Genomic DNA, 21,915 nt, shown 5'->3' with positions numbered 1-21,915 from the left:
AGAGAGGCCGGACTCACTGGAGGCTGTTGTGGAGAGATGTATACACAAGAAGAGCAGGGCCATAATGGACGATGTGGGTCATCCTCTCCACAACATCCTGGCAGGTCAAAAAAGCGGTCGTAAGGACCTGTTCCGTTCATTGCCCTGCAAGAACGATCGTTTTAAGAACACTTTTGTTCCAACAGCAATCAGGCTCTTCAACTCCATGACCAGCCGCTAGGCCTATGAACTGGACTAATGGACTAATGGTCTTAGTTTTTAGTTATTTATGGGTCTATGTGCAATGACAATGACAAAGGATGATTTTTATTCCCAGTGACACCTTTTAAATGCTTTTTTATGCTTATTTCATAATATATCTTTTATATTTGTCTTCTCTCAGTTTTAACCTGTGCCCCCCCTTTTTTGTGATGTGTTTTTAACTAACCTTGCCTGTATGAGCTATGGGATATCTGAATTTGCACGTTGTGAGCTTGTAGATCGGCTATTTTCAGCATGGAACCAAGTGTAAAATCAGCCATTAGGACGCCATCAAGGCACCGCCAACATACATTTCAGTCAACTAAATCAACTGTAGATTTAGTCGACAAAAATCTTATATTTATTTTTATGAAACATTTCAGATTTTCAGATTTCAGATTTTTCTCTAGTGTGGACACGCTGGTGTGTCTTCAGGTGACATAACTGACCAAAACTCTTGTCACACTCTTTACAATAGAAAGGTTTTTCCCCAGTGTGAATACGCTGGTGTCTCTGTAGGCTACCTAACTGACCAAAACACTTGTCACATTGTTTACAAAAGAAAGGTTTTTCTCCAGTGTGGACACGCTGGTGTGTCTTCAGGTCACCTAACTGAGCAAAACTCTTGTCACACTGTTTACAATAGAAAGGTTTTTCCCCAGTGTGAATACGCTGGTGTCTCCGTAGGCTACCTGAGTCACTGAAACTCTTGTCACACTGTTTACAGTGGAAAGGTTTTTCTCCAGTGTGGACACGCTGGTGTGTCTTCAGGTGACCTAATTGACCAAAACACTTGTCACATTGTTTACAATAGAAAGGTTTTTCTCCAGTGTGGACACGCTGGTGTGTCTTCAGGTCACCTAACTGAGCAAAACTCTTGTCACACTGTTTACAATAGAAAGGTTTTTCCCCAGTGTGAATACGCTGGTGTCTCCGTAGGCTACCTGACTCACTAAAACTCTTGTCACACTGTTTACAGTGGAAAGGTTTTTCTCCAGTGTGGACACGCTGGTGTTTCCGTAGGCTACCTAACTCACTGAAACTCTTATCACACTGTTTACAATAGAAAGGTTTTTCTCCAGTGTGGACACGCTGGTGTGTCTTCAGGTGACATAACTGACCAAAACTCTTGTCACACTCTTTACAATAGAAAGGTTTTTCCCCAGTGTGAATACGCTGGTGTCTCTGTAGGCTACCTAACTGACCAAAACACTTGTCACATTGTTTACAATAGAAAGGCTTTTCTCCAGTGTGGACACGCTGGTGTGTCTTCAGGTCACCTAACTGAGCAAAACTCTTGTCACACTGTTTACAATAGAAAGGTTTTTCCCCAGTGTGAATACGCTGGTGTCTCCGTAGGCTACCTGACTCACTGAAACTCTTGTCACACTGTTTACAGTGGAAAGGTTTTTCTCCAGTGTGGACACGCTGGTGTGTCTTCAGGTGACCTAACTGACTGAAACTCTTGTCACATTGTTGACAGATGTGAGTTTTCTTTCCTGTGTCAGTCAGACGACGTCTCTTTACTTCCGATTGTGTTAAAGTCTTGGTAGACTGTGGACTACTGTAAGGTCTTTCTTCTTCTGAGTTTCCCTGCTGCTGGCTCGTTGTCGGGAACATTGGGTTCATCGTCAAAGTTGCTGTATGCATGGGCTGTAATGGTCCAAGAATGTAATTAATGATCTGTGACCTTACGATCCAGGATTGATTACAGGGCAATTACCAGCTGAATGTCAAGTGTATGGATCTAGGATCTCTGCTAATAGTTCCTCTTGTTGGTGTTGGAAGTCCTCCTCGATGTCTCTCTCCATGTGCGTCCTTCACACTGTGCAGTCTGGTTTTAAGCTGAGCTGACTCAAAGCTCATGTTGTCACTATGATGTCAGCCATGCCCAAATATGGAGTTCCATGTCATTTACTGACTCAAAGCTCATGTTGTCACTATGATGTCAGCCATGCCCAAATATGGAGTTCCTTGTCATTTACTGACTCAAAGCTCATGTTGTCACTATGATGTCAGCCATGCCCAAATATGGAGTTCCATGTCATTTACTGACTCAAAGCTCATGTTGTCACTATGATGTCAGCCATGCCCAAATATGGAGTTCCATGTCATTTACTGACTCAAAGCTCATTGATCATAGGCTGTGCTGTTTCGCAGTGAGTCCAAAACACGTGGGACTGAATAGAGAGTGACACACGGTTTCCACTTCCGGTAGTATAGCGGAAGTAGATGTACTTGTGTTAGCGTATTATTTTCAATCCCATGTTTTAGATTCCATGCCCGTAGCCCCTTGATAGATTATTATTGTAAACAAAAGCATTTGGTATCCTGGATTAAGGGAATAACAAGTTAGATCAGCAAATCCAGACATGTCCATGTCCCACCTGTATGGACGGAGGGCAGAAGAGGAAGATGGGGTGGAGGTGGAGAGCTTTGAGGTGACAGATTGGGACCTTGCTAATGAATTCAACCCAGAGCGTCAGAGATTCAGACAGACCAAGGACCAGGCCACCTATGGCATCTGGGCTGACAGGGATTCGGATGATGAGAGGCCCAGCTTTGGAGGCAAGAGGTCTAAGGACTATACTGCTCCAGTGAGCTTTGTGAGTGGAGGTATCCGTAAGACTGCAGCTGAGGAGAAACAGCAGCAGAAAGCTGAAGCAGGCTCTGATAACTCGGATGAGGATGATGAGCCTCCTGCACCAGCACCAGCACCTTCTCGTGGGGCTGCGGCCAGTAAACTCCAGACGGGGGGTAACTTCCGTGTGCACCAGTCCAAGAACCAGTCCAAGAAGTTTGTAGCTGGGATACGGACAGGTGGAGACGTGGGTGGCTGGGAGAAGCACACGAGAGGGATTGGACAGAAACTTCTACAGAAGATGGGCTACCAACCAGGCAAAGGCCTGGGCAAGAATGCTCAAGGTATTCTAACCCCCATCGAGGCAAAGGTTCGCAAGGGCAAGGGAGCAGTCGGCGCCTACGGCAACGAGCGAACCCAGCAGAGCCTCCAGGACTTTCCCGTTGTTGACTCGGAGGAAGAGGAGGAAAAGGAATTCCAGAAGGAGCTCGGCCAGTGGAGGAGGGATCCTGCAGGTGCAGGAGGAAAGAAGAAGCCCAAGTATTCCTACAGGACCGTAGAGGAGTTGAAGGCTAAAGGAAAGCTGGCTGGACGGAGCACGCAAACACCTGCTGGAGAGCTGGCACAGGTTAAGGTGATCGATATGACTGGGAGAGAACAGAAGGTATATTACAGTTACAGTCAGATGAGCAACAAGCACAGTGTTCCAGATGAAGGTCCACCCAGCACACGGGACCAAAAGCCATCTTCCTTTGCTCTCCCTGAGCTAGAACACAACCTGCAGTTACTGATAGACCTTACAGAACAGGACATATTACAGTCTGCCAGACGACTGCAGCATGAGAGAGATGTTGTTGTGTCTCTGAGCCATGAATCCGCCGCCCTGCAGACTAGGTTGACAGCAGAGCAAGATGCCATTCAGAGGATGGAGGCTGTGCTGGAACTGGTGGAGCGCTTCCAGTCTGGAGACTTGGCACCAGGGGTGGGGACCAGCCTGCAGGAATGTGCTCGGATCTTTGAGACCTTGCAGACAGAATACTATGAAGAATACAAGACTAGGGGAATGGGTGATCTGGCTGTGGCTGTGGTTCATCCTTTACTTAAAGAGAAGCTATGTACTTGGGACCCATTGAAGGACAGCTCATATGGTCTGGAAGAGGTTGGACAGTGGAGGGCAATCCTTGAATCGAGACAGTTGCACTCTAGTACCCCGGAAGCAAGCATGGACCCCTACCACAGACTTCTGTGGGAGGTGTTGGTCCCAGTGATGCGGTCCTGCGTGTCAGGCTGGCAGCCTCGTGTGGTTGGACCCATGGTGGACTGTGTGGAAGTATGGGCTCCAATCCTCCCCCTTTGGATACTGGATCACCTGTTGGAACAACTCATCTTAACCCGCCTGCAGCGAGAGGTGGATACCTGGAACCCTTTAACTGACACGGTGCCCATCCATTCCTGGCTTCACCCATGGCTGCCACTACTGCAATCACGTCTTGAGCCTTTGTACCCTCCCATCCGCAGCAAGCTAGCCAATGCTCTACAGCGGTGGCATCCCAGTGACACCTCAGCTCGCCTTATACTGCAGCCGTGGAAAGACGTATTCTCCCCAGGAGCATGGGAGGCCTTCATGGTTAAAAACATCATCCCTAAACTAGCTCTGTGTCTTGTGGAGCTGGTTATTAATCCTCACCAGCAGCAGATGGAGCCCTTCCACTGGGTAATGGACTGGGAAGGCATGCTTTCCCCATCCAGCCTTGTGTCCTTATTGGACAAAAACTTCTTTCCCAAGTGGCTGCAGGTTCTTTGTTCATGGCTGAATAACAGTCCTAATTATGAGGAAATCACAAAGTGGTACCTGGGTTGGAAGAACATGTTCAGCGATATGCTGTTGGCTCAACCACTCATCAAAGACAAATTCAATGAAGCACTGGACATTATGAACCGAGCAGTGTCCTCAGGCATGGCTGGATACATGCAGCCTGGCGCGAGGGAGAACATTGCGTACCTCACGCAAACAGAGAGACGTAAGGACTTCCAGTACGAAGCCTTGCAGGAGCGTAGGGATGCAGAGAGCGTGGCTCAGAGGGGCCAGGGTGCAAGATTGCCGACAAACGTCAAAGACCTGATCCAGACCAAGGCAGAGGAGAACAACATTGTCTTCATGCCCCTGGTGGCCAAACGCCACGAGGGCAAACAGTTGTACACATTTGGGCGTATTGTCATCTACATTGACAGAGGGGTGGTATTTGTACAAGGAGAAAGGACATGGGTACCCACATCATTACAGAGTCTGATCGATATGGCCACATGAGGGTGGTGTCAGAAAAGGGCTGTTCATTTTTTATTTGTCCACATAAAATGTTATGGCTCTAACAGAGTTGTGACAGTTGTAGAGGTTATTAGTGGGCCGCTTAAATGAAAGAGGCACACTTTTTTTTGCCATGTGCATCTTTGTAAGTGTATAAAATGTCACTGGAACCATAAATAAAACCGTTTTGTATGAAAAAAAAAAAAAAAAATGTTACTTGTGTAATGGCTATTTTGTTGGCTCCCAATTGCTCATCAAAACCCACTGATGCACCTATGTGGTGGCTCTACGCAGGCGAAATAACACATTTTCCACAGGTTTGAGTTGTAGTTTTTGTGTTGCTTTTACTCCAAAACATGATACAAACATTTCTGGTCATGGCATTGTTCTGTGTGCTGCTGTGTGTGCTGGTAAAAACCATTTGTCCCTCAGGTGCATCCTGTCTCACAATCACTTGTCTCCTGATATGCCCTAGAGGCGTGCCCTTGGTGCCCACAAATCTATACCAATTAATCAATCAACTAATAAAACTAAACATGCTAAAATAACAACTACAATAATGATACAGTGAAATGGCTTCTACACTCATGTTGTCACTATGTCAGCCATGCCCAAATATGGAGTTCCATGTCATTTACTGAGATAAAGTTTCAGCAGTCAAAAGTCAAACCTCAATTGTCTTCCAGTATGAAATTAACGAGCGTCAACGAGCATCAGCTGGACGGACACACACACACACACCCACACCCACACACACACACACACACACACACACACTTCGGCAGTGCTCTAAAAGCCCTCTCCAAAAGCCCTTGAATATGATGGAATATGATTAAGGATGACTGTGATTATGGTAAGCTCACATTTCATATCGCACACACCATGCCTGCAACTTTCACTATCCAAGTGACAGGGGTTGGTGCGGGCCGGACAGTTGCCCCTCGTGGGCCGCAAATGGCCCGCGGGCCGCCTATTGGGGAACCCTGCTCTAACCACTAAGGCCACTGAGCTGATGAGAAGCCCATATTAAATGGCAGTTTGTTTGATCCAGAGGCTGTGGTCTTTGCTCATTTTCCGAATGCCTCTAAGTCAGGGGTCTTCAACAGGGGGTCCGGGACCCCTAGGGGGTCCTCAGAGTTGCTACAGGGGGTCCGCCAAATCTCTGTGTGATAGGATCATTGTTTTTTACATTAACCACTTGAACCCTAGCATCCCTATTCAAAGGACAACTTTAGCCGAAAATAGCCGATCTACAAGCTCACAACGTAACCACTTGAACCCTAGCATCCCTATTCTAAGGACAACTTTAGCCGAAAATAGCCGATCTACAAGCTCACAACGCCTCGGAGCTTGTAGATCTGCTATTTTCGGCAAAGAGGGAAAAAAGAGCAGACCAAGTACAGAGTGAAAGTTCACTAAGTATTGATGGTTTAAGTCGTTAAATGTCTGAAAATACACATTAATATGAATCCAACATCTATGAAAAGCTTTAATCTGCAACACAATTTTATGTAATATATAGTGGGGGTCCCTGCTTCATCTCTCTGTCTCAGTTAGGGGGTCCTTGGCCTGAAAAGGTTGAAGACCCCTGCTCTAAGTAACTCTTTTGTGTCTCTATATCTATATCTCTGTATTTCTACAGACACCACTGGTTAGCTAAACTAAATATATGATATATCGACATGTGTGTATCACGACTTGATGGTTCATTCCTGTAAACGTGAACTCAAAACTTTCAACTGAATTAGAAACACCTCAGCATGCACCAATACGACGCACACAACAATGCATGCATCAATTAAAATCCATTCGTTCGATTAACTGATGCACCCAGTGTTGATTTCGTCGACTAAAACTATGACGAAAAATGTTCGTCGACTACCTTTTTTCACTGACGAAAACTAAATAAAAACTAAGCTATGATGACTAAAACTAAGACTAAACATATTGACAATTTCGTCAACAGATAAAAACTTGACTAAAATGTTAGGGAGTGACTAGTGGAGAAGAGATCCAGTAGAACTAAAAGACACGTTGTTTTATGTTCGGTTGCGCTCGGGTGTTGTGCTCTGAAAATAGCAGATCTACAAGCTCACAACGCGTTGCGATGCGACGCGTTGTGAGCTTGTAGATCGGCTATTTTCAGCATGGAACCAAGTGTAAAATCAGCCATTAGGACGCCATCAAGGCACCGCCAACATACATTTCAGTCGACTAAATCAACTGTAGATTTAGTCGACAAAAATCTTATATCTATTTTTATGAAACATTTCAGATGACTAAAATATGACTGAAACTAAACAGAATTTCAATCCAAAGACTAATCCCTAAAACTAAATCAAAATTTGCTGTCAAAATCAACACTTGCACCCCTCTCTCTCTCCTATACAGTGGTGTAAAGTAACTAAGTACATTTACTCAAGTACTGTAATTAAGTACAATTTTGAGGTATTTGTACTTTACTTGAGTATTTCCAATTTCCAATACTTTTACTTCTACTCCACTACATCTCAGAGGCAAATATTGTACTTTTACTCCACTACAATTATTTGAAAACTTTAGTTACTAGTTACTTTTCAGATATAAATGATGATATTATGAAACATACATTAACCACTTTAGCCCTATTTTATACATAGGCTATTTGAAAATAGCCGATCGACAAGCTCACAACGCGTCGCATCGCGACGCGTTGTGAGCTTGTAGATCTGCTATTTTCAAATATTTAGTACTTTTACTTTTGGTACTTTAAGTACATTTTGATGCCAATACTTTTGTACTTTTATTCAAGTACATTTTGAATTCTGGACTTTTACTTGTAACAGAGTATTTTTATATTGCAGTATTGGTACTTTTACTTAAGTACAGAATTTGAGTACTTTTTCCACCACTATACCTGTTGCCGTATCGGTAGATCCCTTCGGGCATCTTGAGGACGTAGGCGGGGTCCCGCGTCACGCCGATCTCCGCCAGCCCGCTGCGGTTGTCCCAGCGGCGCACGTCCACGAAGATGAACTCGATGCGGCCGGTGAACTTGACGGACAGCGAGGAGAAGAAGGCGGGCGGCTGCGGGAGCCGGGCGAACAGGAACATCTTGACCGGGTGGGCCGGGTCCGCGCGCCACTCCTCCGCCAGCTGGTCGGCCCGCCGCAGCGTCTTGATGCGCTGGGACACGTGCGAGGTCATCCAGCGGAAGACGTGCTCCGTCTCGACGCGCCGCCCGTCGTACTCCTTCAGCATGACTTTGCCCTTGGGAGCAGGAATGCATCATATTTGCCATTAAATCAATCAATCGATAGTTGGCTTGGCCCACCACAACGACCGATCACCGATTCCTTGTTAACACATTGAGTGCCAAAGAAGCCATGCGTTGTGTGCCAAAAACGGTTATGACCGTTTTTGGGGGAAAAATTTTAAAAAAAAATATTATTATTATTTATTTTTTTTTATCTTCCCAGCACCAGGAGATATCATTTTTCGAAGATTTAAGGTCCTTACACACCGGCGAATGTGGCGAATATACGCAAAATTCGGACTCGTTCCGAATAATTAAAAGACGCTTTTTCGCTTCGCTTTTCCGCTTTTTCGCGCCATGTACGCTTGCATTGACTTTATAAGGTTTTAAAAAAAAGCTTATTATTCGCACGAAAAAATCGCCCCGGTGTGTAAGGACCTTAAGACTCCAATCCACTTCCTGGTTAACTTATGACTTCAAAAGCCTGTATCTCGGCTCTTTTTTTTCTAAAATATGTATTTTTGACTATTTTCGACTATTTTCAACTGGCTGCAACTATGGAACGGATTACCTAATGTTTTTAATTTTTTTCCCCCGATTGTACGAGACCTCTCTGTGTGTAATGAGGGGGTCACCTTGAGGACGGTGATCACTGAAAATATTTTGTGACTACTTGAAAAAGGTTAAAAAATGGTTAAAAATCCAGGCACCGACTGTACCCTGTTTTAAAAAGACCCTGGCACTCAATGTGTTAACACATTCACTGCCATTGACGGAGATCTCCGTCATTAAAAAAAAAAAAAAATTATAAATGTTTTTTTTTTCTTCCAGGAACCAGGAGATGACGCGATCCAAAGATTTACTGCTCCATTCACTTCCTGGTTAAAGTATTTGGGAAATATTCTGTATCTCAGCTCCTGTGTGTATTTTTGGCAAAACATGCTATTTTTCTTTCACAGAAGCACAGTGAAACCCTCCGCGATTAGCAACCATCAGGGGATCGATCATACTGGAGATAAATATTCTGTGGTTCTTGAAAGATTAGTCAGAATGCTTAAAAATGCTGGCAGAAGCTACAGCCTGTTTAGTCTATACCCCTTGTTGTGAACGTTCAGGGCATACTTTGCCAGAACTGGCCTATATATGGAGATCCCCATAAATGGAGACGATCGACCTACGAAGTCGTCATAGAGACCCAAGACGTGCCATAGATACGGGGTCTGACATCAGCGAACCCTTCCCAGAGACTCCATGTGTGGAGATGGCCGTCACGTCCAGGACTGACGTCATGGACCCATATTTGGGCATGACTGACATGGGCAGCTCCATGTATTCGTAGAACCCCAATACAGGTCCATCTATAACATAAAAATCTAAATATTGCCTAGCATATATAGAGTACAAAATGCATGTTTTGTTCCTTAATCAAATATTTATTATACCATTTGAGATGCAGGCAGTGGCATTTTCGTATGAGGAACAGCAGTGAAAAAGAACTTCCGCACACCCAGATGAGTTTAAAAGCAAAATAATGCCTGAGGAAGGTCCACACAAAACGAAACGTTGCTTCACACTAAATAACCTCTCTTGAACGTGGCAGTGTGCGAGTATCTTTTGTCATTGATCTCATCTACTGCATGAGGAACAGAAAATGAAATAAAATATGAAGGAAATTCTTTTAAAATCAATTACATTACACAGAAACCCCGCTCCATATTGATACAAAAACACTGCACAAATAATTGTTTAATCATTTAATTTTATCAAGTAAATTCATATCAGCAATTAAAGGTAGGGTAAGTGAAATGTTTTGGTCTTTTTGTTTTGTTTTGTTAAAAAGGTTAAAGTACTATATTCTGATAGTAATCATTGCTACAGAGCGTTTGTTCGGTCACAGGGGTCTCTCCAGCTCTTTAGTAAACACAATATAGTAACATGGAGACTCCTTTTACTGAACAAACACTCTATAGCAATGAGTACTATCAGAATATAGAGCTATTTAACACTTATTTTAACCAAAGTAAATCACTTACCCTACCTTTAATAGATACTAGATAGTAGATTAATTGTCAACATTCCTACCTTGGAGGCTGATGTCTGAGGAACGGACATGATGAGGGTGGAGCGCTGCCAGCCGCGCTTAGCACACGACCTGAAGGAACCAACACACAACACTTAGAACCTGATAGAACCAACACACAACACTTAGAACCTGATAGAACCAACACACAACACTTAGAACCTGATAGAACCAGCACACAACACTTAGAACCTGATAGAACCAACACACAACACTTAGAACCTGATAGAACCAACACAAAAAACTCAGGCACTTTAAAGACCATGTAAACAGGAAGTACCCTATTTCAGTATGAGTAGGCCAAACAATACAAGCAGTATTATGTATAACATTTTTGTCAGACCACAGAATAATATGTTATAAACCACCCAGTCGAATTAGAATGATAAAAAAAAAAAAAAAAAAAAAAACAGTATATGAAAATTGTTTTCAAAGTCATGAAAAATAAGCTGTAGTTTTTCTGCTAATGACTGTGTGTGTGTGTGTGTGGGGGGGGTCCACTGAAGGCAGAATTATTAAGCCAATACAGAACTGCCAATACCGTCAAAAAAGGTCAATTAATGGCCGATATATTGTGCATCCACTGTCATTTAGAGGCCTGGATGACACACACAAGAGTGCAAGCCAGTCAGCTGTGTGTAGAACAGGACTTTAGACTTCACTGTAGGGCCAAGAAATCCATGCTTTACCTGGTCTGAACCTCATTTATCTCACACACTATCAGTGATTCACAACATGTGGGAAGTGGGCCACCACATGAATGGCAAATTTATGATGTAACATTAATAAAATAATGTAATAATAATAATGTTAAGAAAATGTCATGGTATATTTTTCCTTCAACTCATTTAGACCTGAGGCCGATTCTAAAATGTAGCAATCGTGACAGCCCTAGTCTCAATGCAATTTCACTTTTGGATAAGACTTCAGCCATTGTCACAACAGCAGGAACTGAAGGCGATATGACAGGCACATTAAGCCACTCAGGCACATGCAGGTGTATCACATTCTTTACAGTAAAATGACACCAGTCATCTGTCCCAGAGGGAAACATTAACTAGCACGCTGTGTGCACGAGTATGTGACTGCACACCATGTCCCACATCTATTGTTCACTATAGGGCTGTGTTTTTGGCATTGAGCATTGGAAAATATAACTAAACATATGACATTTCTGTTTGCCTTGTTTGCCGTGTAAAGAAAACACGTGCACAGGGCAGATATGACACATTACTTATAAATATACAAACGCCTATTACTGATATACACAAAGAAGATGACCGGTCCGGTACCAATAATCAAAATGAATAATGTACTATGGCCAAAAGATGCATTTAATAGTTTTTAAACTTTTCTTTCTCCAAAAATAGCCGATCTACAAGCTTGCTTGTAGATCGGCTATTTTCACTTTACATTTTTATAGCAATCTTTTAAAGACGGGGTGCCGTGATTTTCCGTGAGCTATGAGCTTGTAGATCTGCTATTTTTGAAAAATCGTGAAAATGTGTACAAATCTGTGAATATATATATATATATAGCCAAAGTATAAAATAATGGTTTAAGTGGTTACACAGATGCGGATTTAATGGGTTAAGCACATCATCTGGGGACCCCCCGCCCCCCAAAATTATTTGGGGGACCGCTCTGGGGTGCCGAACCACTGCCCGGCCTACACCATGTGACAGTTCAGTAACAGGATGGTTGGCCTGAAGGTCTCTCTCTCTCTCTCTCTCTCTCTCTCACCTGTAGTCGTGGGAACAGTTGAAGGTTCCCGTCCGGATCCCAAACTGAGAGACTTTCTGCACCATCTTCCCCCAGTTTGACTTGCTGAGCAACGGCCCTCGATCCTGGGCAATCACCTGGGCAAGGCAAGGCAAGGCACGGCAAGTCTTATTTTTTTTATAGCTAGCAGGTTTCAACAACAGGGCAAATCAATGTGTTTCCTTTGTTCGCTGTTCTGTGTAAAACAGAGCAGCAAGCAAAGGAAACAATACAATTATACAGTGGCGGAAAAAGTACCCAGATATTTTACTTAAGTAAAAGTATCAATACTGCAATATAAGAGTCCAGAATTAGTAAAAGTCCAGAATTATAAATTTACTTGAGTAAAAGTACAAAAGTATTGGTTTCAAAATGTACTTAACTCTCTCAGTGCCAATGAAATAAAAAAAATATGTTCATACTGTGCCAGCAAAAAAAAGAGATGCAGCCTTTTTCAGTTATAAGTTAAACAAGGAGTGGATGGAGCTGCAAATCTTCATATAATGATATCTTGGCACTGAGGGCATTCAGAAAAAACTCGGGATATCTCGTTGTGTGGCACTGAGAGAGTTAAAGTGCCAAAAGTAAAAGTACTAAAATGTTTGAAAATAGCCGATCTACAAGCTCACAACGCGTCGCGTTGTGAGCTTGTAGATCGGCTATTTTCAAATAGCCTAGGTATAAAATAGGGCTAAAGTGGTTAATTTATGTTTTATAATGTAATAATTTATATCTGCAAAGTAACTAGTAACTAAAAATGTTAAATAATTGTAGTGGAGTAAAAGTACAATATTTGCCTCTGAGATGTAGTGGAGCAGAAGTAAAAGTATTGGACATTGGAAATACTCAAGTAAAGTACAAATATCTCACAATTGTACAGTACTTAAGTAAATGCACTTATTTACTTTCCACCACTGGCAATGACATCAGGATGCATAAAACAAAAGAAGCGCAAAACATAACAGATGCAATTACAGTTGCAGAAGAGAAATACAAATAAAAAAGAAAACAGCAAACTAGAGAGCGAGAGGGAAAGCATAGCTTTTGAGACTACTGCCGTCCTTAAAAAGAAGAGATCCGAGAACACAAAAAAGATGGAGGAGAGGAGGATGTAGAGTTGAAAAGGACCATGAAAGAAGGTCTTCATCGGGGCGAGAACTGACCCTGATGATGAAGACCTTTCATGGTTGAAACATGATGGCATTTTTATACCAACTCTTCTTCTTTTTAAGAGAGGGAGAGAGACAGAGAGGGATGGAGGGCGAGAGATACGGACAGACAGAGAGAGACAGTGCGAGGAAAGAGAGAGAGAAAGATGCAGAGAGAGTCAGAGAGGGTGTGTAACAATGCAATGGAAACAAATGTTAACAAACAAAGAGAGAAAAGGATGAGATGTGTGTGACACAGAGAGGCCCATCATACTCAGTCACCGACAGGGAAACAGAGGGTGAGATTAGGGACCATAACTTTAAACCATCAATGAATAATTAACAATATTAAAGATGAGTCAGATGATCTCAACCCGACTCGACTACTGTAATGCACTCTTATGTTGCCGTTAGCCAAGCCTGCTTGTCACGACTACAGTTAGTTCAAAACGCGGCCGGCCGCTCGCCTCTTAACAGGCACGGAAGTATGATCACATCTCCCCCCGATCCTTGCCTCCCTACACTGGCTCCCTGTTCGTTGCAGGATTCAGTTTAAGACTTTAATGTTTGTTTTTAAGTCTTTAAATGGGCTGGCACCATTGTACATATCGGAGCTTCTGCCTCCCAATAACTCTACAAGGGTCTTGAGGTCTACTGACCAGTCACTTCTTAAGGTCCCATCAAAGCTAAAGACCCGGGGAGATGGATCATTTTCTGCCGTAGCGCCCAAACTGTGGAACGAGCTTCCACCCCATGTTAGCGCGTCTCAAACCCTGCCTGTGTTTAAATCACGTTTGAAAACTCACTTGTACTTGCTTGTTGGCGTTCGAAATTTCAGATTGAGAGTTGCTGTTTCCACTAGGCATCGTGTCTATATGTTGTCCTGTATATTGTGTATTGTGCTCTTTGCTCTTGTATATTTTATTACTGAGTGTACAGCACTTTGGTTCAACACTGTTGTTTTAAATGTGCTCTATAAATAAAGTGGATTGGATTGGGTGATGGTGGTTATGCAACGTGACCACTTCCATCTTTCTAAACAGATGAGAATAGTTAGAGTAGGAGTGATGTTCCTTTGTGAAAACCGCCTTCAGTGTAGCAAGGAGATATCGTTGCTGTCGGGGCAGAAACGTATCTCGCAAAAGTAGCTACATTCGCACAAAATTGGCGTCAGTAACCGATTTACAAGATCACGACGTGTCGTAACGACGCATTGCGAGCTTGTAGATCGAGTAATTTGCATAAAAAGAATTATGGAGATACAAGGTTTCTGCCCAGCAGCACCGATATCTACATATTTTTGCATGATTATTATTATATTATTGTCATTTCACCTGAACCAGCCAGATTCCATCCTTGGTGTCCTCCACCAGCTCGTAGAAGTGCATCTCTCCACTGAAGGAGGTGCTGCTGGTGTCCCCAGCTTCTGTCTGCTCCTTCTCCCTCTTTATGGCCGAGTAGAGCTCCCCCTGCATCAGCTCTCCTGTTAGTGAACACCAACACAATATGACTTTAGTTTAAACCACTTTATTAGCTCTCCTGTTAGTGTACAACACCAACACAGTATGACTTTATGCCATTAACCCATTTACACCTAAAAACGCCTTCTAAATCCTGACCTGAGTTTTCTGAAAAACTTCAAACATTTATTCAAGAATTACAACAAATGTATGTTGCTATATACTGTACATACTAGCAACTACAACCCCAAAGGGGGTTCCCGTTCCTCCTGAAAGGTAGTTACAAATAGGGGTTCCCGCCAAAAATGGGTTAAGAGCGGGAACGCATCTGTGTCATTTTAGATTTGAGCTATAACCTTATTTTATACTTTGGCTATTCATATGAATATATATATATATATATATATATATATATATATATATATATATATATATATATATTTTAAAGGGAACATTTGACTCAAATCTTTGCTGCCGGGGGGTCCCTGGAACAAAATATTTTCAGATGGGGGGGGGTCCGTCCGCGGCCAAATACATGTCATTTTGGGTGGTCCTTGACATGAAAAAAGTTTGTTTCCATTGTCTAGGACCACAATGGAAACTTGTTTGTGTTATCTTCATATAATTGGTCCTCACTAATACTCATGATAAAATGGTAAAAAAAAAACTACTCCGTCTGTGTCTCATAGGAGGACCGTGGACAGTCCAGAAACCTGTCTACCAGTGACATCATCGTTAAGCAGGATTTATTTTCCAACAAGATTTCTCATTTTTTTATTTAGATTTTTATTAACGCGAGAACAATGGCTTATTTTATTACATTGTAAATTTCCAGGAATAGAAAGGCTGCAGTTTCTATTAGCTTGGATTCCCCATCGATGATGTCACTGGTAGACGGGATTCTGAACTGTCCACAGCCCTCCTCTGAAACACAGACCGAGTAGATTTTTTTTTTACCATTTTATCATGAGCATTAGTGAGGATCAATTATATAAAGATAGGTTGAAAATGGGTGAAGTCGTCCTTTAATGACTGACTGTGCCTCGTGCTGTTTACATTTCCGACTAATGATAAAAGTATTCAATCAATCTAGCTTGTAGGGCCTGTAGACTTTGGACTTCCCTGAAGCACAAGGTAGGGCCAGAGGGCTGCAGTACTGTAGTATCAAAAGCTTTGATACTTCACATGCTGGTAAATTACTATAGGATTAATATGGTCTCTGTCGGGTGGAAACCTCATCATGTCCAAAACTGATACTTTTCAGGATTCAAATTTAAAAATAGCGTAAGTAGCACATCGACAAGCTCAAAACGCGTCTGGATGGTTCATGATATCGTACAAGATCAGAAATGTATTTTGGCCCCTAAAGCATTCAAAGCTTTATAGACCAACAGTAGTTATTTTTTGTAAATAAATGTTTTGACACACAGGGATTTAAGAGCTGGCGTGATGTGCTCTACTCTCTTGGTATTCAAGACTCGCGCAGCAGCGTTCTTCTGTATCAACTGCAGTCGTCTGATAGATCTTTTTTTTAAGGGAGACCTGTACCGTTACAGTTAGTAGTCAAGGCTTCTGAATATGAATGCAATGCATGGACACGTTTTTCTAGATCCTGCTGAGACACAAGTCCTTTAACCTGTGCTATATTACTGAGGTGATAGTAGGCTGAACCACTGGCGTACAGGAGTGGAGGAGTGCTGTGTCGAGGGAACGCTACAACAATGCAATGAATGAACAGACAGACAGACACACAGTGTCACACTCACACAACAGTGACAACACAGCCTGCAAAACCCAGACTGCATTCATTCTCCCCCAAAGGAAAGACGATGACAACGCAAAACACAGGACAGAAACCTACACGAGAAAGGAATGGAGACGACGGGGTCAGCCTGGAAGCCAGAGTTTCTAGAAAAACCTGACACGCATAAAAAGAGTGTAGAGAGAGGAGAGCGAGGTGAAACGTTTCTCAAACAAATAAGTAACAAAAACAAGAAGAATGAAAATAGCAGATGTACCAGCTCACAACACGTCTCATCGCAAATTGTAGATCTGCCATTTTCACAATTTTTCCTTAACACTGTTGTGCAACGACTTATAAAACGACACTCAAGTGGCTATTCAATTCGTTGATATATATTTTTTTTAAATATGTACAGTATACAAAAAAAAACACTTCATTAATAAATGAATTGAAAAAGTAAGAATAATCTATAGTTGCAGCGCTAGAAGAGTGTGGGATTGGAAGCGAAGCGAAGAGAAGGAAAAAAAAGAGAAGTGAAGAGAAGTGCAGGTTATTTGAGCCCAGGGCCATTTCCATATCAGTGTGACCTACTAACCCTGCATTGTTGCTTTGTTTACACTGTGCCTCAAGATCCGGTTTATCGTAGCACTGTTGTCATAGCGTGCCTATTACATAGTCATAAAATGCAAATAAAGTCAGCGCACTGGCAATATACTGTTACACTCTTTATTGCTTGAATCAACATTTCGATCACACAAGGAGCTTATTTCGCCAGTGTGCGGCGGACTTTATTCAAATGTTATGTATTGTCGTTTGTCCTGGGCACTTGGGCTGTGCGTGCACTATGCTTTCTATTATTTCCAATAACCCCCGATAATTGGCGTTAACCACTTAAACATTTAAAGGCTTTGCTTTGTTGTAGGTCAAATAGTGAAAATAGCTGATACTGCAAGCTCATTATGTGTCACGTTACCTTGAGAGCTTGTAGATCAGCTTTTTATTTTGGCAGAATGTTCGCCTATTGAAACAACGCGTTGAGAACTTGTAGACTGTCTATTTATTTCACTATTAAATAGTGCTTATGGCGATCAATTCATAATGTATTTTTTGGTAAGTTTGGATACCGGGGAGTGGGGTCTCAGCTGAAAAAGTTCCTCACAAGTTACACAGAACAATAAGCCACTCCAACGTGCTTGCTTGCTTAGCATGACATGGAAAATCTCTCCCTTATTTTAATCACTATATCCTGGCACACAAGGTTGTTTTGAGTGCCGTGCCTGACCGGAGAAAATAATCTCTATCATCTATCTAAACTGTCAGGAAAACCTGCTTTTCAGGTAGATGGATGCCTTCTCAAAACAGCTCGTGGGAATTTTAGAGGAAAGACGACCGCGAAAGAAAGAAACCAGCTGCTATACGATATCACACGTAGACACATGTACACACATGACTCTGTATTCAAATGACCAGGTGGAATTTGTGTGAACCCAAAAAAAACATGTGCGCAACCAAACTAAGAGTTTGACTAAAATACACCTCGTTAATAATCTATAAATACTCATAGACACACAGGACTTTAGTGTCTGGGGGGGAAAACACTTTAACAATAAGAGAGAGGATACTATAGCCTGTAATGTTACTGGCACGAATGGCATGTGAGCCATCTGCATGAGGTCTGACTGTCACTGTGGTGATACAACAAGTGTCTGTCTTTCTGGGTTGGAGAGAGTCAACTGGAATCTCAAATTAACTCATTATGTTAAACTCCCATTCACAAATAAGACATTTTGAGGGGTATTTCACTTTTTAAACACGTAATTTTAACACCTATTGGGAGAAAAGAATGAGAGACAGCAAAAAGCTTATTGAAAAGCCACAGCCCCCTCACGTATCAGAAGGAAAATATCAGCCACCAGGAACAAGGATTGGTGTTTTCCAGGAGAGGAACACGGCTAAAATGGGAGTTTGAAGTTACAATGGGTTTATATTAGGGATGAGGCATTTGGACCTTTATTGGTAAAACATTTAACTTTAACCTTTGGACTGTGGGCGGTTAACCGTCTAGGACATCATATCAATAAATAAAGTTGCAGTCCTGTGTGTGTGGGCAGTTCAACGGTTAACCGTTTAACCATTTAACTGTCCCATCCCTAGTTTATATAGTTAGGGGGACGATTCTGATTAATCAAGCAACTTAAAAACTGTTTGGGGGGCACGCAAATGCTCGAGCAGACATGACAGTGAACCCTAGAAGTGTTTTAAAATGAAAACACGCTCATTTTTAAGTGCCAGCGATAAGGGGGCAACTTGCCTGATTTCTCCACCAGCTCACTGACGTCCCTCTTCTCCGCCAGGCCCGAGTAGCCCAGACCCCGGCACTCCAGGATGGTCCGCAGCTTCTTGAAGCTCAGGGTCACCGGGTCCACCAGCTGCGTGGCGAACAGGCCCGTCTCGTACCAGACCACCGCCTCGAAGAAGCGGGCCAGCACGAACAGAACCAGGAAGTACAGCAGCAGGAAGAACAGCTTGAGCCACATCTTCTCTTCGTCCCGTTCGGATCCGATCTGCCGAAGTTACTTTGTTTTTAACACAATTCACATCAAATCCACAAATATACAATTGTTGTTCTAATAGCTTATAATGAATTAGTTTGGGGTTGTCACGATCATGACATTTTACTTAATTAAACTTTTCGCATTGAACACTGGAACATAATTATGACTAAAACATACATTTCTGTTTGGCTTTTAGGCTTTGTAAACAAAAGTTGCACATGGCAGATACGACAAATTACTTACATAATATACCAAAAAATTAGACATATTTAATCATTTACTTTATACGTTCTTTTTTTTTTAAAGAGTGGAAATTTGCTGATCTACAAGCTCACAATGCGGCGCATTGTGAGCTTGTAGATCGGCTATTTCCACTATTCTTCGAAAAGGTTTGAAGGTGTATGAAAAATGTTTCAACATGGAAACGATTATGCAAAACAATTGCGATTATCTATATAATAATAATTGCGACAGGCCTACCGGCGTAGAAGACGATGATTACTGGGATTCCTCTGGTCTTCGTCAGATGTCGTTGATAGGTGTCATTGGTCTGTACTGAGAAAAGGACAAGAAGGCTTTGTTGAAAAACTAAATAAATAAGACATCACAAGACATCTAAAGACCTAATAATTGCTTTAACCCATTAAGACCTGAAGCCGATTCTAAAAATATCTTCTAAAGCCCAACAGTATTCTGAAAAACGTATGTTTCTATATCAGTGGTTCTCAAACTTTTTCATATCAAGGACCCCCAAAATGATATGTATTTGGTCGCCGACCCCATCTCAAAATATTTTGTTCCAGGGACCCCTAGAGGCAAAGATTTGAGTTAAAAATGTTCGCTTTAAAACAATATATATTCAAAGATTTGCACACATTTTCACGATTTTTCAAAAATAGCAGATCTACAAGCTCGTAGTGCCGCGCTATGAGCTTGTAGATCTGTTATTTTTGAATAGCCAATGTGTAAAATAATGCTTTTTTAGCTCAAATCCAAAAACGATGAATATATATTAATTTGGGAATTCATAGTCAGCTTGTAGTTCTGCTGTTTTTGAATAGCCAACGTATAAATGGATAAAGTGGTTAAAATGATTGTGATGCTATTAACTGCTTTTGCTGGGGACCCCCGGCGGGAACCGCCCCCAAAAGGACCCCCGGACCCCACTTTGAGAGCCTCAGTAAAGTAGGATCACAGGTAAACCATGAACCTAGCATTAGTCTAAACAATATACTATCTACTACTAAAAATAACAATCTGTACATTGAAACAATAGGATACCAGGAGGTGTACAATGAACCTATAGCATCAGTCTAAAGTTTAGACTGATGCTATAGGTTCAATGATTTTCAATGTACAGATTATAATTGTGATCGCATATTGTGTGTTTAGACTGATGCTAGGTTCATTGCTTACCTGGTGAACAACAGGATATTGTTTTTAAAACTCTAAAGTTTACAATATGCTGTCAAAATAATCATCTATATTAACTATATATAGGATACCAGGTAAACATTCTAAACAATGAATCTAGCATCAGTATAATCAACAAACTGTAAAAAAAAAAAAAAAAAAAAAAAATCTGTAAATTGAAACTACAGTATACCAGGTAATCTGGTATGCTATTTAGACTGATGCTAGGTTAAACACTAGGTAAACACTGGCAAATGATGCTAGGTAAACTGGTAAACTAGGTAAACATGATTGGGGACATGGCATGTTAGCTTACCTCGACTCAAATAAAGTGGTTATTTTACATTTAATTCACCCTGTGGTACATATCATTGTGTTCTATGATAGAACACATTTTAACCACTTTATCAAATTGTTTTGGCTTATTTTTTTTACTCAAGATATGCTGTATTATTATGTCATGGGGGACACAATGGCACCGAATACTAAGGAATGAATGACACGCCATCTATTCTAAATGACATGTAAACCTTAAGTTGTGGTCGAGAACAAAACAAGCCTAAACTTCCTTGAAATGAAAAAGAGGTTGAGAATCATCATAGTTACCTTTATAAACAAGTTGTCCACTGCTAGCAGACAGACAGACAGACAGACAGACAGACAGACAGAACACTGTGTGAACTTATAACAGAAAACAGTTATAAGCTCCGATGTTGAAAGTTTTAAGCCTTCATTTTTAGTCCGAGGCGACGATCATGAGGCAGATCAGAGAAATCATCAGAGTCATCATCTCCATTCTCCATCAACAACAACATGAATGTCTGTCTGTTTGCTTTGTTGTTGTTGTTCTCCTTTGCTTTGAAGACACAGCTTAGCTTTTTAGCAGACAAACAAATACACACACACACACACTGGGCCTTTTAATGGTGGGCCTTTCTTTGAAACAAGCCCTCCGTGTAGGGAGAAATAAACAGCCACGCAGGGCCTGCTGCCTGCCTCTGGAAGACGCTATCTATCTATGGAGTCCTTGTTGTTGTTGTTATGGTGTTGTTTTAATGGTGGTTCGGATGGTTGGTTTGCTGCTGGCTGGGTGTCTTTTTGTTGTTGTTGTTGTTGTTGTTGATGATAGCAGAGAGATAGGGTTGTTAAGGAGAACCCCTCCTGGTCTTCATGATGGCAGCCAGCAGACACTTTGTAGCTAGGCCTGCTCTCTGCTCTGTCTGGATGATCAGCAGTGTTGCCAGGGTTTTTTTTTTGTCTGTGAGAGAAACAAGCAGACAGGGTCTATGAAAACAACGAGGCCAAAATAAGGCAAATAGAGACAAATTCATAATTTTAAAAAAAAGGGGGCGAATTTGGGTTGATGATCACTCACACACACTAGCTGTAGAAT

At 41.9% G+C, this 21,915-nt stretch overlaps 2 protein-coding genes across 2 annotated transcripts in view; one reads left to right on the top strand and one right to left on the bottom strand.

Moving 5' to 3' along the window:
- rnf103 (ring finger protein 103) overlaps nt 1–21,269 on the bottom strand; it is a 41,287-nt gene extending 20,018 nt beyond the window's left edge. The window contains exons 1-7 of the mRNA XM_080415308.1: nt 21,129–21,269; nt 19,590–19,664; nt 18,866–19,118; nt 14,685–14,833; nt 12,185–12,300; nt 10,444–10,513; nt 8,023–8,375 (exon numbers count right to left, since the gene is read on the bottom strand). Coding sequence (XP_080271434.1) covers nt 8,023–8,375; nt 10,444–10,513; nt 12,185–12,300; nt 14,685–14,833; nt 18,866–19,091 — 914 coding nt within the window. The 5' untranslated portion in view covers nt 19,092–19,118; nt 19,590–19,664; nt 21,129–21,269. The remainder of the gene's footprint in view (nt 1–8,022; nt 8,376–10,443; nt 10,514–12,184; nt 12,301–14,684; nt 14,834–18,865; nt 19,119–19,589; nt 19,665–21,128) is intronic.
- LOC308076300 (tuftelin-interacting protein 11-like) lies at nt 2,470–5,321 on the top strand. Its single transcript, XM_080416538.1, has one exon. It carries the CDS (start codon nt 2,613–2,615, stop codon nt 5,127–5,129), a length of 2,517 nt encoding a protein of 838 aa, XP_080272664.1. The 5' UTR covers nt 2,470–2,612; the 3' UTR covers nt 5,130–5,321.
- Nucleotides 21,270–21,915: the final 646 nt, after the last annotated feature.

This window comes from Gymnoscopelus braueri (genome assembly GCF_963280865.1).
Source record: "Gymnoscopelus braueri genome assembly, chromosome: 20".
Lineage (NCBI taxonomy): Eukaryota > Metazoa > Chordata > Actinopteri > Myctophiformes > Myctophidae > Gymnoscopelus > Gymnoscopelus braueri.
The sequence above is the reverse complement of the archived record's forward strand: the minus strand, read 5'-3'. Positions and strand labels throughout refer to the sequence as shown.